At 47.8% G+C, this 14,700-nt stretch overlaps 1 protein-coding gene across 1 annotated transcript in view; it reads right to left on the reverse strand.

Moving 5' to 3' along the window:
• Positions 1 to 14,700, reverse strand: part of LOC115465420 (multidrug resistance-associated protein 7-like) — a 181,945-nt gene that overhangs the window by 108,573 nt on the left and 58,672 nt on the right. Inside the window, 3 exon segments of the mRNA XM_030195872.1 lie at positions 3,574 to 3,763; positions 6,250 to 6,348; positions 7,827 to 7,998. Coding sequence (XP_030051732.1) covers positions 3,574 to 3,763; positions 6,250 to 6,348; positions 7,827 to 7,998 — 461 coding nt within the window.

Consider the following 14,700-nt stretch of genomic DNA (forward strand, 5'->3'; position numbering starts at 1 on the left):
TCGTGAACACTCTGGGCGCAGAGGCGAGCCCAAAGGGTAGCACACAGTACTGGAAGTGACGTGTGCCCAGCTGAAATCGCAGATACTGTCTGTGAGCTGGCAGTATCGGGATGTGCGTGTAGGCGTCCTTCAAGTCCAGAGAGCATAGCCAGTCGTTTTCCTGAATCATGGGAAGAAGGGTGCCCAGGGAAAGCATCCTGAACTTTTCCTTTACCAGATATTTGTTCAGGGCCCTTAGGTCTAGGATGGGACGCTTCCCCCCTGTTTTCTTTTCCACAAGGAAGTACTTGGAATAGAATCCCAGCCCTTCTTGCCCGGATGGCACGGGCTCGACCGCATTGGTGCTGAGAAGGGCGGAGAGTTCCTCTGCAAGTACCTGCTTGTGCTGGAAGCTGTAGGATTGAGATCCCGGTGGGCAATTTGGAGGTTTGGAAACCAAATTGAGGGTGTATCCTTGCCGGACTATTTGCAGAACCCACTGGTCGGAGGTTATGAGAGGCCACCTTTGGTAAAAAACTTTCAACCTCCCCCCGACCGGCAGATCGCCCGGCACTGACACTTGGATGTCAGCTATGCTCTGCTGGAGCCAGTCAAAAGCTCGTCCCTTGCTTTTGCTGGGGAGCCGAGGGGCCTTGCTGAGGCGCACGCTGTTGACGAGAGTGAGCGCTCTGGGGCTTAGCCTGGGCCGCAGGCTGTCGAGAAGGAGGATTGTACCTACGCTTACCAGAAGAGTAGGGAACAGTCTTCCTTCCCCCATAAAAACGTCTACCTGTGGAGGTAGAAGCTGAAGGCTGCCGGCGGGAGAACTTGTCGAAAGCGGTATCCCACTGGTGGAGCTGCTCTACCACCTGTTCGACCTTCTCTCCAAAAATATTATCCGCACGTCAAGGCGAGTCCGCAATCCGCTGCTGGATCCTATTCTCCAGGTCGGAGGCACGCAGCCATGAGAGCCTGCGCATCACCACACCTTGAGCAGCGGCCCTGGACGCAACATCAAAGGTGTCATACACCCCTCTGGCCAGGAATTTTCTGCACGCCTTCAGCTGCCTGACCACCTCCTGAAATGACTTGGCTTGCTCAGGAAGGAGCTTGTCCACCAAGCCCGCCAACTGCCGCACATTGTTCCACATGTGTATGCTCGTGTAGAGCTGGTAAGACTGAATTTTGGCAACGAGCATAGAGGAATGGTAGGCCTTCCTCCCAAAGGAGTCTAAGGTTCTACAGTCCTTGCCCGGGGGCGCCGAAGCATGCTCTCTAGAACTCTTAGCCTTCTTTAGGGCCAAATCCAGAACTCCAGAGTCGTGAGGCAACTGAGTGCGCATCAGCTCTGGGTCCCCATGGATCCGGTACTGGGACTCGATCTTCTTGGGAATGTGGGGATTACTTAAAGGCTTGGTCCAGTTCGCCAGCAATGTCTTTTTTAGGACATGATGCATGGGTACTGTGGATGCTTCCTTAGGTGGAGAAGGATAGTCCAGGAGCTCAAACATTTCAGCCCTGGGCTCGTCCTCCACAACCACCAGGAAGGGGATGGCCGTAGACATCTCCCGGACAAAGGCCGCAAAAGACAGACTCTCGGGAGGAGAAAGCTGCCTTTCAGGGGAGGGAGTGGGATCAGAAGGAAGGCCATCAGACTCCTCGTCAGAGAAATATCTGATGTCCTCCTCCTCCTCCCACGAGGCCTCACCATCGGTATCAGACACAAGTTCATGGACCTGTGTCTGAAGCCGTGCCTGGCTCGACTCCGTGGAACCACGGCCACGGTGGGAGCATCGAGAGGTAGACTCCCTCGCTCGCACCGGCGAAGCTCCCTCCGCCGACGTCATCGGGGAGCCTTCCTGGGAGGCGACCGCAGTCGGTACCGCAAGCGGCACCGATGTCAGAGACCTCACCCCAGGCAAGGGGCCAGCCGGCGCCTCACTCGACGGTACCGGTGGCGCAAGCACCCCCGGTACCAGAGGGGAAGGGCACAACAGCTCTCCCAGGATCTCTGGAAGAACGGCCTGGAGACTCTCGTGCAGGGCGGCTGTGGAGAAAGACATGGAAGCCAATGCAGGAGTCGAAGTCAGAGTCTGTTCCGGGCGAGGAGGCTGTTCCGGGCTGTCCAAGGTGGAGCGCATCGACACCTCCTAAACTGAGGGTGAGCGGTCCTCCCGGTGCCGATGCCTACTGGGTGCCAACTCCCTCGGCGACCCAGAGCTCTCGGTACCAACGCGGGAAGGAGACCAGTGTTGATGCTTCTTTGACTTTTTCAAACGAAGCATGTCACCGGAGCTTCCCGGTACCAACGAGGAGGACGTAGAATCCAGCCGTCGCTTCCTCGGGGCCGAGGCCGAAGAAGGTCGGTCTCGGGGGGCCTGTACCGCAGGAGCCCTCAGGGTAGGGGGAGACCCACCCGAAGGCTCACCGCCACCAGCAGGAGAATGGACAGCCCTCACCTGCACTCCAGACAAAGCACCACCGTCCGACGACATCAGCACTAGTGGAGGTCCTGGTACCACCGACGCCGACGCAGCCTTCCGATGTCTCGGCCCCAACGATGCAGAGGGTCGATGCCTCGATGCAATCGATACAGTCGCGGCCGAGGGCGGAGGTCTTGACGCTGTCGACATCGACGTACTCGATACTCCCGGTGCCGATGCTGACGAAGAGCCCGAGAACAAAACGTTCCACTGGGCCAATCTCGCTACCTGAGTCCTTTTCTGTAAAAGGGCGCAAAGACTACAGGCCTGCGGGCGGTGCCCAGCCCCCAGACACTGAAGACACGACGCGTGCCTATCAGTGAGCGAGATTACCCGGGCGCACTGGGTGCACTTCTTGAAGCCGCTGGGAGACTTCGATGACATGGGTGGAAAAATCACGCCGGCGAAATCAAAACTCATAATTGCAGTAAGGCACCAAAAAGAGGGGGAGAAAAAAACTCGACCCGAGGCCTCAAAGGGGCCTACCCCGAAAACGAAAGAAAACTTATCGGGGCCAAAAACTAGAAATACGGGGAAGGGAAAAAGACCAAAAGGCCCTTCTCCGAAATCCCTTTTTTTTTTTTAAAGCGAAAAAGTCAAAAGACGCGTGAGGGTCAACTTAAGGGGCGCGAACGGCGCAAACACGACCGTACCGAGCGCAGACAAAAGAAGACTGACGAACACGAGCCGGTTCGGGCGGGAAGACAGCCGCGCATGCGCGGTGCGCATGGGCGTGCGAGGACTAGCAAAGGCCTTTGCTAGTGAAGTTTCCGATTGGAGGGGCTGCCGTGGACGTCACCCATCAGTGAGAACAAGCAGCCTGCTTGTCCTCGGAGAAGAAAAGCTACTAATGTATCACACTGTGTTGAAGTTGGATGTTTCATTACCCAACACCTTTGTCCTCACCTCAAACATCCTTCTAATCTCCTTTCCTTCCAATTCTTTAAATATTTAAATCTTTTTATTGAATAAATTGCAGTAACTAACTACAAACAACCATCTTCCTAATCTTTGCATCCTTCTATACCTTTTCCTCTGCTGCCATGTCAATAATGCAATATCTTCCTAGCATCCTAAAGTGACCTTTCCAATGGATAAAAACAGGGACTACCTGTCTGTACAACTTTCCCATCTTCCATCAGTACCAACATGTCTGCCTTGTCCAAGATCTCAAGCCTGTGTGTGCAAAGAATTATGGTCTTGTGTCTGAGAATTCCCAGAATGCACTTCTCCATGATGTGACTGGCAACATCAGCATCCACGGCTGCTAGTGGGTCATCAAGAAGGTATATTTCCTTATTCTGAGAAAAAAGAAGACAGTGTCAACGTATCCACCTAGGAACCAAAGGAAGGAAGAAGGTTCTAGAGCATGGTTCCTACTAAGCTGTGCGTCTGCACATGCATGCCTTCACTTGCCCCACCACACACCATTTTGCAGTAATGCAGCTTAAAGGAAACTATGTTGCTGGCCCAGTCCTAGTTTAACCACTGCTGCCACCCCGACAGGTCGCTCAGAACTGGAACAAACCCTGCCACTGCTCTGTTCCATGTCTATCTTGTGTTAAGGTGCAGGACAAGCACAAGTGCTGGTGATTTATCCTTCCACTGTGGGGCTTATACAACAGGACAAGGACTGACACCCCCCCCCCCCCCAACCCCGAAACTGCCCACCTCATCCACTGTACAGCTGCAGCAAAGAAGTTAGGACCACTACTACTACTACTACTATTTAGCATTTCTATAGCGCTACAAAGCATACGCAGCGCTGCACAAACATAGAAGAAAGACAGTCCCTGCTCAGAGAGCTTACAATCTAATAGACAAAAAACAATAAAGTAAGCAAATCAAATCAATTAATGTGAACGGGAAGGAAGAGAGGAGAGTAGGTGGAGGCGAGTGGTTACACGTGGTTATGAGTCAAAAGCAATGTTAAAGAGGTGGGCTTTCAGTCTAGATTTAAAGGTGGCCAAGGATGGGGCAAGACGTAGGGGCTCAGGAAGTTTATTCCAGGCGTAGGGTGCAGCGAGACAAAAGGCGCGAAGTCTGGAGTTGGCAGTAGTGGAGAAGGGAACAGATAAGAAGGATTTATCCATGGAGCGGAGTACACGGGAAGGGGTGTAGGGATGGACGAGTGTGGAGAGATACTGGGGAGCAGCAGAGTGAGTACATTTATAGGTTAGTAGAAGAAGTTTGAGCAGGATGTGAAAACGGATAGGGAGCCAGTGAAGGGTCTTGAGGAGAGGGGTAGTATGAGTAAAGCGACCCTGGCGGAAGATGAGACGGGCAGCAGAGTTTTGAACCGACTGGAGAGGGGAGAGGTGACTAAGTGGGAGGCCAGCAAGAAGCAGATTGCAGTAGTCTAAACGAGAGGTGACAAGGGTGTGGATGAGGGTTTTGGTAGAGTGCTCGGAAAGAAAGGGGCGGATTTTACGGATGTTGTAAAGAAAGAAACGACAGGTCTTGGCAATCTGCTGGATATGAGCAGAGAAGGAGAGAGAAGAGTCAAAGATGACCCCAAGGTTTCGAGCTGAGGAGACAGGGAGAATGAGAGAGCCATCAACAGAAATACAAAACGGGGGGAGCGGGGAGGTGGGAGGTGCCCACTGGTTCAGGAGCTCATCTGACCTTATCAGCCCAGGACTTGCACGGTGTATATCACCATATATTTGTAGAAAGAAATACTGAGCATTCTAAGGCTGCAGAGTGCCCAAAGGAGGCGAATCACACAGAACTACTTTGTGTCTCAGTCTCCACCCACTAGGTGAAAGAAATAACCCACACGTTATGGACTGGTCTTGTAAGGACGCTAGGCAAAGGAAATACAGCATAATGAATTCTATTAAAACTTAGATGAGAAACCAACTAGAAGTTGGACACCTGTACAATTTCAGCTCATTACATATAAATTAATTATTATATTGTGTAATAGTAAGTTGTGCGGGTGGTTGCGGGAGTGCTGGGAGGCCATCTGAGGTTCACGCTGGGGTGGCGCGGGCAGCTGGAGTGGGTTCCTGTGTGTGTTTTCTGGGCTGCCAGCTTCTGGGTTCACTGGGGGTGGGCCCGCCTCCTTGCTGTTAGGGGATTGGTGGATCATCCTGAGTGTCTCCTTCTGCTCGAGACTGGGGACCTATCAGTAACGATCCCTTCCAGCTGATGCTGCTTACTCCTGAGGACCGGGCTATTTCTAGGGAGCTATGTCGGCAGTTCTTTGCTTCGGCTTCTTGTTTTTGAGACTGCCTTTTGTGTTGCTCCTACTGGTTGCCTGCCTAGACATTTTGTCTGGACCTGACTACTGCTTCTGCTTGACGCCTGCCTAGAGACCTTGTCTGGACCTGACTACTGCTTCTGCTTGCCGCCTGCCTAGAGACCTTGCCTGGACCTGACTACTAGTTCTGCTTGCCGCCTGCCTAGAGACCTTGCCTGGAACTGACTACTGCTTCTGCTTGCCGCCTGCCCAGAGACATTGCATGGACCTGACTATCGTTTTTGTCTGCCACTTGCCTTGAGATCCTGCCGGGACCTGACTTCTGCTTTTGCTTACTATCGCCCAGTGGTGGTTCCAGTGCCCTGCTCTTCATCTCCTACCGCAGGTAAGGCCAGGGTTGTTTAGCACAGGGACTCACTATTCTTACAGCAGGCCTGACAGGAATAATAAGTCAGAGTACTTCTGCCTTGAAAATTACAGTAAGTGCTACAAACCATGAAATGATCTGGCCTTGCAGGGTTTTCTGTGAAAGTCTTAAGTTTCTCTATTCTGTGAGTATATGTATAATTATTCCTTACTCACCTGATAAACAGCCCTGGCCAGAGCTACCCGAGCCTTCTGCCCCCCACTGAGGGTCACTCCTTTCTCCCCCACTATTGTCTGGTCACCTCTTGGTAAGATCTGTAAAGAGGGAAACAGAAAGAGAAAATGGCAGCAGGTAAAGGTCATATGGCCTATTATTTAGACCTTTACCTGTGCTTCTTATCAGACAGGCTGCAAGACAAAAGGCTAAACCTTCGGGCGCTAATTCCCAGATAAACTAATTTTGGGCCTTACCTGCTCCTGAAGATCAGAGGAAGAGATTCACAATTAGCTAATTATAAATTTATTACAGAAGCTTATTTATTACAAATAGGAAAATAGACATCTGATTGCAGACTTGCCAATTTTAAGTAATACAAGCAAAAAGAGTCTCTTTCTTCCTGTGAGAGAAACTAGTCTAACCCTGTAGCAAGATGCTTCTCAGTGCTAGCAAAAGTTCCTATTTCTGAGGTAATGTATAAACAGTCCTTTTATACATTTATCTGTGTGTGTACGTGACCGTTCTCACGTCTGCTGTCTCTGCCAGTGCCCCCATTATCTAAACCCAACATCTGGCTTTACTTGTTCCTGCAAAATCAGTCTCACGACCCACAACCACAAATCTGCCCTAGAACTTGTTTCACATTGTTTTTCACCCCTCTGTTGCTGTGCTTGCAAGTGGAATGTTAGATAAGAACTTCTGCTGGAATTTTGTCTATGAACGCCTGATGACCTTACCTTGCTGTTTTACAGAGCTGACTAGACCCTGCTCCACAGAGAGAAAGGCAAGTATTTTAGGAGTTACACAGTGGTCCACCATCTTATGGACCGCAGATCTATATACTATACAGTCTACCCATCCATACCATCTCTTCCTCTCCCTAAGAAATTCCACATGACTGCATCTGGGACAAGAAAATGTTGGACAAGCATCTCTAACACCTATCCCTTTTCCGTAGATTGCTCCTGAATCTCTCTCCTTTTAACTTCATCTTATGCCCTCTCAAAGGTTACAGAGAGCAAGACTCGGTTTCACTGCTATGGTAACAAGCTCCTCTTCTGCTCTTTGAGTACTCCAAACCCTGCCAGGAGACAGGAGGAGATGCTCAAGCAAGCCTGGCTGCCCAATATGTTAATACAAACTTTTTCAAGTTCAGAAACTACACAAGCAACAATAAAGCCCCTTTCTAACCAACATGTTACTCAGACACCCAACACAGCCTATGTTTCGGCAGATTGCTTGTACTGTAAGTCATAAATAAGCCTCTTGGTACCATCATCATTGAATGGGAAAAGCTAAAGATTACAATGACCATTTTTGTGTATTTATGATTTGAATGATATCCGACATCTCCTGATACAGAAAGCTTTGCAAACCAAGAGGCTGATTTATGACCCCTGATGCAGGCATCCTGCTGAAATATGGGCCGTGTTGGTTCTCTGAACCACTATCAAGAAGTCTGTGTTATTTTTTCCCTACACTTTGTTCTTGCAGTTTTCCATGTGTGTTGTTAATTCCTGCTGCTTCGATTGTCAATGCACAGGCTTGCGTCACCTTCTGAACACCAGGAACTCACCTTCAGGTCATCAGCCAGAGCACAGGCCTCCACCACTTCTTGATAGAATTTGGCATTGTATCCTTTCCCAAACAGGATGTTCTCCCTGATGGTGGCAAACTGGATCCACGGCTCTTGAGCCACAAGGCCAAATCCCTGCTCCAAGCCTAAGACGTGGAGAGAGCCACCTTTCCTGCACAAAGAGCCATGAAAAACTTAATAAAACAGGGAAAACTTACATGAGGAGAGAGATGAATCATGGGTAAGGAAAGAAAAATATAGGATTAGAGTGCTGGATAAAATACATGTAAAACAAATCTTTATTGTGGCCAGTGATAACAGGTTGGAGTGTGAGCCTCTTTGTTCTTGCTGGCAGCCTATACATATCTTTCTACCCCCTCTTTTTTTCACTTGCCCTTCCCTGAAAAAATATAGAAGGTCAGCAGGGCAGATTTACACAGACACCTGAATTTGTTTTTACTTGATGACACAGACAAACCACTAAAGCAGTACAAGTGTGAAAATTTGTATGGTGTACTACCAAATCATCAAGTCTTCAATCTTACCTGACCCAAAGCCTTTTTTAATTACTGCATCTATGCAGTTCTCTCCTGGGTACAGAACCTCTACAGGTCTTCATAATAAAACTGGAAATGTGGTGGTTCTTGTACCTGAAACCACATACATCAATCTGGATTATCAGTCTCATGAAATAATCACACCAAAACTGAATGAAAAAGTTTTGTTGAAAAAATTTTTTAATAAAAATTTTTGATTAGTTTTGGTGAGATTATTTAATGAGACTGAAAACCCAGATTGATGTGTATGGTTTCAGGTCTATATTACTATGGGACTGAAATATATTTTCTCCTTATTATATTTGCTTTTGGCCCTAGTACCTGGCCACATCTCTTGACCTAAGACTCTATGAATAAAATTAATCTCAGATGATCCTCATGATTGACCACACCCCAATCAAATGAACCCAATTTCACTTCTTATCACCATCATCATCTTATCTCCCTTCTCGCATCACACCACATATAATTGTGTGCAAAATTTAGGCACCTCTGCCCTTAATATATGTTTCTATGAATTCCTAAGTGAACAAAAGCTGACATCTACATGGTACAAAGTTAAACACAACCGGATCAATATGCAGCCTACGGCAATCAAGTGTTTTTTAAACAACGAATGGCACAGGTTTTTTATACCCATATTATTCAGTGCTGGGCTGTACCTGGATAACAGCGCAGAATATCTAGGTGTAATGTAGCCACCAGCACTTATCTGGATACCAGCAATACTGAGACTGATACCTGGATAAAGTTAGGACAGTTGTCTTTTTTAAAAATGTTTAAAATTCCAAAACACAAAGGCATTGCAACAAGCCAACATCAGTGATTCATTAAGGCAGTACGAAATAATATCAAAACAACTGGAATAGGCTTCAACTGAAATAACAGAATGACTGATCCACACTCTACCTTCCTCCCCTCTCCCAGGTTCCCCCCAAATCCCACCTCCTAACAGTGTAATCCAAAGAGTGTTCTGGTGAAATAAAAGGTCTTAGTTTAAAGTATCCATATACATCAATGTCAATTTGGGTGACTGTCCCCTTTTAGTATAACCTCTTCCAATTTCCCATAGATTTCCCAAATTTTGTGAAATTTTGTGAAATCATTTCTATAGCGCTACTAGACATACGCAGCGCTGTACACTTGAACATGAAGAGACAGTCCCTGCCCAACAGGGCCGTCACTTTGTATTTAAAGTAAATGTAGTCAACTTTTCCAATCACTTTTGACACAGAGGGTACTTCTGGCTGTTTTCATGCTGCTGCCAAGGCTAACCAGCTTACAATAAAAGCACTGGTTACAAGCTTCCGTGTGCTAGATTGTACTTGCAGACAACACATATTAAACAGAAAATGTTCTTTACATTTGGGAATCGCTAGATCCATAATTTCTTTAATCAAGCACCTCATGCCAAAACTTCTATATTTTAGGGCGAACATAAGCATTGCCATACTGGGACAGACCAAAGGTCCATCAAGCCCAGTAACCTGTTTCCAGTAGTGGCCAATCCAGGTCACAAGTACCTGGCAAGATCCCAAAACAGTACATTACACTTTATGCTGATTATCCTAGAAATAAGCAGTGGATTTTCCCAAGTCCATTTTAAAAATGGCTTATGAACTTTTCTTTTAGGAAGATATCCAAACTTTTTTTTAAACCCAGCCATGCCCCCTTGGGATTTAGGGTGATAGTGCTTAACTCATTGCACCCGTAATGGCTTCTTTTTCCAAATACAGGCCACATCTTTTCAGTTTACATTGTGAAAAAGACATTTAGAAAAGTGGGATAGTTAGTGCTGTGAATAAGTAGAGGAGTTTTAGGAAGTATCATTTTTATTGGGTGAACCCTCCCCAACCAGGTGATATTAAATTCTTCCCATTGTTCCAACTCCTTCCAGAAATGTTCCTAGCAGTGGAGGATAGAGGACTTCAAACAATTTTCCTGGGTCGACTGCTACATTTCCCCCGAGCTGCCTAATGTGAAGTGGAACCCATTGAAATGTGTATTGAGCCTTCAATGTCTCTGTCAGTCTTATTTTCGAAAGTGATGGGCGCCCATATTTCGACCCAAATCAGGAGATGGGCACCCATCTCGGTATAATCGAAAGCCGATTTTGGGCGTCTTCAACTGCAATCTGTCACAGAAATGGGCAAAGTTGACGGGGGCGTGTCGGAGGCGTGGTGAAGGCGGGACTTGGGCGTGTCTATCGGCTGAGGAGAGATGGGCGCCTTCGGCCGATAATCGAAAAAAGAAAGGCGGTTTTTAGCACGAATTTGGGTAATTTTTTTAGACCCTTTTTTTTCACGAACAAGTCCCAAAAAAGTGCCCTAAATGACCAGATGACCACTGGAGGGAATCGGGGATGACCACCCCTGACTCCTCCAGTGGTCACTAACCCCCTCCCACCAAAAAAAAAAAAAACAACTTTAACAACTTTTTTTCCAGCCTGTATGCCACCCTCAAATGCCGTACCCAGCTCCATCACAGCAGTATGCAGGTCCCTGGAGCAGTTGTTAGTGGGTGCAGTGGACTTCACCCAGGTGGATCCAGGCCCATCACCCCTCTACTTGTTACACTTGTGGTAGTAAATGGAAGCCCTCCAAACTGCCCCCAAAACCCACTGTACCCACAAGTAGGTGCCCCCCTTCAGCCATAAGGGCTATGGTAATGGTGTAGAGTTGTGGGCAGTGGGTTTTGGGGGGGATTTGAGGGGCTCAGCACCCAAGGGATGGGAGCTATGGACTTGGGAGGTATTTAACTTTTTTTTTTTTTATTGTTACAAGTGCCCCCTAGGGTGCCCGGTTGGTGTCCTCGCATGTGAGGGGAACCAGTGCACTAAGAATCCTGGCCCCTCCCACAACCCAATGCCTTGGATTTGTTCATTTTTGAGCTGGGCGCCTTCGGTTTCCATTATCGCTGAAAAACGAAACCACCCAGCTCAAATCCTCACAAATCCGATGCATTTGTCGGGCACAAACCGTATTATCGAAAAAAAAGATGGGCGCCCATTTTTTTCGAAAATACGGTCTGTCCCGCCCCTTCACGTATCCGTTCTCGGACATAGACGTCCATGGAGGTGGGCGTTCGCGTTCCATTATGCCCCTCTGTGTGTCTCACCCCCATATTCATATTTGAAATTTCTGATTTTTTTGTCATGTTTGTCTTGAATCCCGATGCTAGGCCAAATTGTTCTAACATCTAAACTACATGTGAGAGTGAATGTAGTGGGTCCACTAAGGTAAACATCACATCACAAGACAGCTATCCTAACATTATGTGGATAGTTATACAGTTAGTAGTCTGAATATTGTGGCTAACTGGGTTAACTCCTGGCTTCAGTCCTCAGGGTTGCGTTGTCAAGATCCTACCCACTCTAGGGATTGCTTTTGGACATCCCACACATTCTGAAATAGTGAGAAGCTAAGTAATGGAAGGAGAAACAAGAGATTTGCAGAAAGCACCATGCAAGGTGACACTCATTATTTGATCCATTACCTACATACATCTCTGAAACCTTGGGTGGGCCTCTGAAATAATGGGAAGGACTAGTGGAAAGAAAATTCTCAGGTAAGACCTAATTTCTCCTTCCATTATGTAGCTTCTCACTATTCCAGAATGTGTGGGATGTCCAAAAGCAATCCCTAGAGTGGGTGGGATCCTGGCACCACAACCCTGAGGACCAAAGCCCCAAAACTGGATTCCAAGCGCACTGCAATGTCCTTCCTGTAGTGCTTCGCAAAGGTATGCAGTGTCGAACATGTTGCTGCCTTGCAAATGCCAAGCCCCTGTTTACCAAAAAGCACAGTTTGTCCAATTTGCAAAATTCATTCTGACTTTCAGATATCTAGCGAGAAATCTACGCACATTGAGAGCTTGAGGGAAGAATACTGAGCCGAAAGGATGGAAGTCCCGCAGATTGGTTGAGATAAAATGCTGATACCACTTTCAGAAGAAAGGACGGAACCGTGCGCAGGGAGACCCCCCCCCCCCCCATCTCTAAAAAGCGAAGAAAAGGATCCTGACATGAGAGCCTGAAGCAGACCCCCCCCACCTCCGAAAAGCAAAGAAAGGGATCCTGACATGAGAGCCTGAAGCTCCAAAACCCTATGTGCCGATGCAACAGCCACCAAGAATGCAGACTTCAGTATAAGATCTTTCAAAGAGGCATTCTGGAGTGGCTCAAAAGGAGGCTTCTGAAGAGCCCAAAAGTTCCACTCAACAAAGCATATGAAAGGGAGGCCTGTCTTGATGGAGAAGATGACGAATCTGTTGAACCAGCTTTGACCTCCTGCGGACTATGAGCAAGATCCTTTCCAGTGCTGTGTCGAATAGAACGCCTAAATACACTGGTGTCTGCAATAGAGTTTGTCTTCAGCAGTCATGTTGGCTGATTAATTTTGAGAAGTGCAGACTTTGTCTGTTGCGGTCATGCTGTCTGACCCACAAATGAGCCCAGTTGTCAAGATACGGGTGAACTCTGATTCCCTGGCACCAAAGGAAGAACCACCATAACCTTGGAAAATGTTTTTGGAGCCATGGCGAAACTGAAGGGCAAAGCCCTGAACTGGAAGTGATGGCCCAGCACTGCAAAATGTGGAAACCTCTGATGTGGCAGCCATATGGGTATATGCAAGTATGCCTCCATGAGACTGAGGGTAGTAAGAAATTCTCCCATTTGAAATGAGGCTATAACTGCTGTTAAGTGTTTCCATGCGAAAGTGGGACACTCAGAGGCAGTGGTTTAGACCTTTGAGATCTAAGATCAGACTAAAGGTGCCTTCCTTCTTTGTGACAATGAAGTAGATGGAGTATCTGCCTTGTCCCTGTTTGGCCTGGGGAAATGGAACAATTGCCCAGAGCACCAGCAAGGAATCTATGGTGGTCAGAACCTCGAGCGCCTTGGTTCCCTTTCAACAAGAGAGAAGTGACCAGGAAGGAGATCTCCAACTTGTAACCTTCTATAAGAGTATCCAGAATCCACTGGTCTGATGTGATTTTGGCTCACATCTCCCTAAACTCCTGAAGACATCCTCCCACCAGAGAAAGAGAAGAGTGGACCAGCTTCACATCATTGTGAAGCTCTGGAGGCAATAGCTAGCTTGCTTGCTTGCTGACTGAAAGGACGATTTCCTACCTGCACAAAAGGAAGATTAGCTGTTGGTTGTTATTTGCTCAGTTATGAGAGTTTCAAACATTCTCTTGTTGGGATCCTTATTTGATGATTTCATGTGACTTAGAAGGGCATTTTCGAAAGGGATGTCCAAGTTTTGATGAGGACGTCCTCGCAAAACGTCCCGATCCAGGGGCGGGGAAACCCGTATTTTCAAAACAAGATGGACATCCATCTTTCGTTTCGATAATACGGTCAGGGACGTCCAAATCCTCAAATTTGGTCATCCCTAGATTTGGTCGTTTCTGATTTTCGGAGATAATCAAAACCAAGGACATCCAGCTCAGAAACAACCAAATGCAAGCCATTTGGTCATGGGAGGAGCCAGCATTTGTAGTGCACTGGTCCCCCTGACATGCCAGGACACCAACCGGGCACCCTAGGGGGTACTGCAATGGACTTCATAAATTGCTCCCAGGTGCATAGCTCCCTTACCTTGTGTGCTGAGCCCCCCAAAACCCACTACCCCCAACTGTACACCACTACCATAGCCCTTACGGGTGAAGGGGGGCACCTAGATGTGGGTACAGTGGGTTTGTGGTGGGTTTTGGAGGGCTCGCTGTTTTCTCCGCAAATGTAACAGGTAGGGGGGATGGGCCTGGGTCCACCTGCATGAAGTGCACTGCACCCACTAAAACTGCTCCAGGGACCTGCATACTGCTGTGATGGAGCGGAGTATGACATCTGAGGCTGGCATAGAGTCTGGCAATTAATATTTTGAAAGATATTTTTTGAGGGTGGGAGGGGGTTAGTGACCACTAGGGGAATAATGGGAGGTCATCCCCGATTCTTTCTGGTGGTCATCTGGTCATTTCGGGCAGCTTTTTGTGCCTTGGTCATAAGAGAAACACGACCAGGTAAAGTCGTCCAAGTGTTCGTCAGGGACGTCATTTCTTTCGATTATGGGTCGAGGACATCCAAGTGTTAGGCACGCCCAAGTCCTGCCTTCGCTACACCTCCGATATGCCCCCTTGAACTTTGGCCGTCCCTGCGATGTAAAGCAGTTGGGGACATCCAAAATCGGCTTTCAATTATACCGATTTAGATGACCCTGAGAGAAGGACGTCCATCTTCCGATTTATGTCGAAAGATGGGCATCCTTCTCTTTCAAAAATGAGCCCATTAGTCTCCTTTTGGTCAATTGTTT

This window comes from Microcaecilia unicolor, chromosome 3 (assembly GCF_901765095.1).
Source record: "Microcaecilia unicolor chromosome 3, aMicUni1.1, whole genome shotgun sequence".
Lineage (NCBI taxonomy): Eukaryota > Metazoa > Chordata > Amphibia > Gymnophiona > Siphonopidae > Microcaecilia > Microcaecilia unicolor.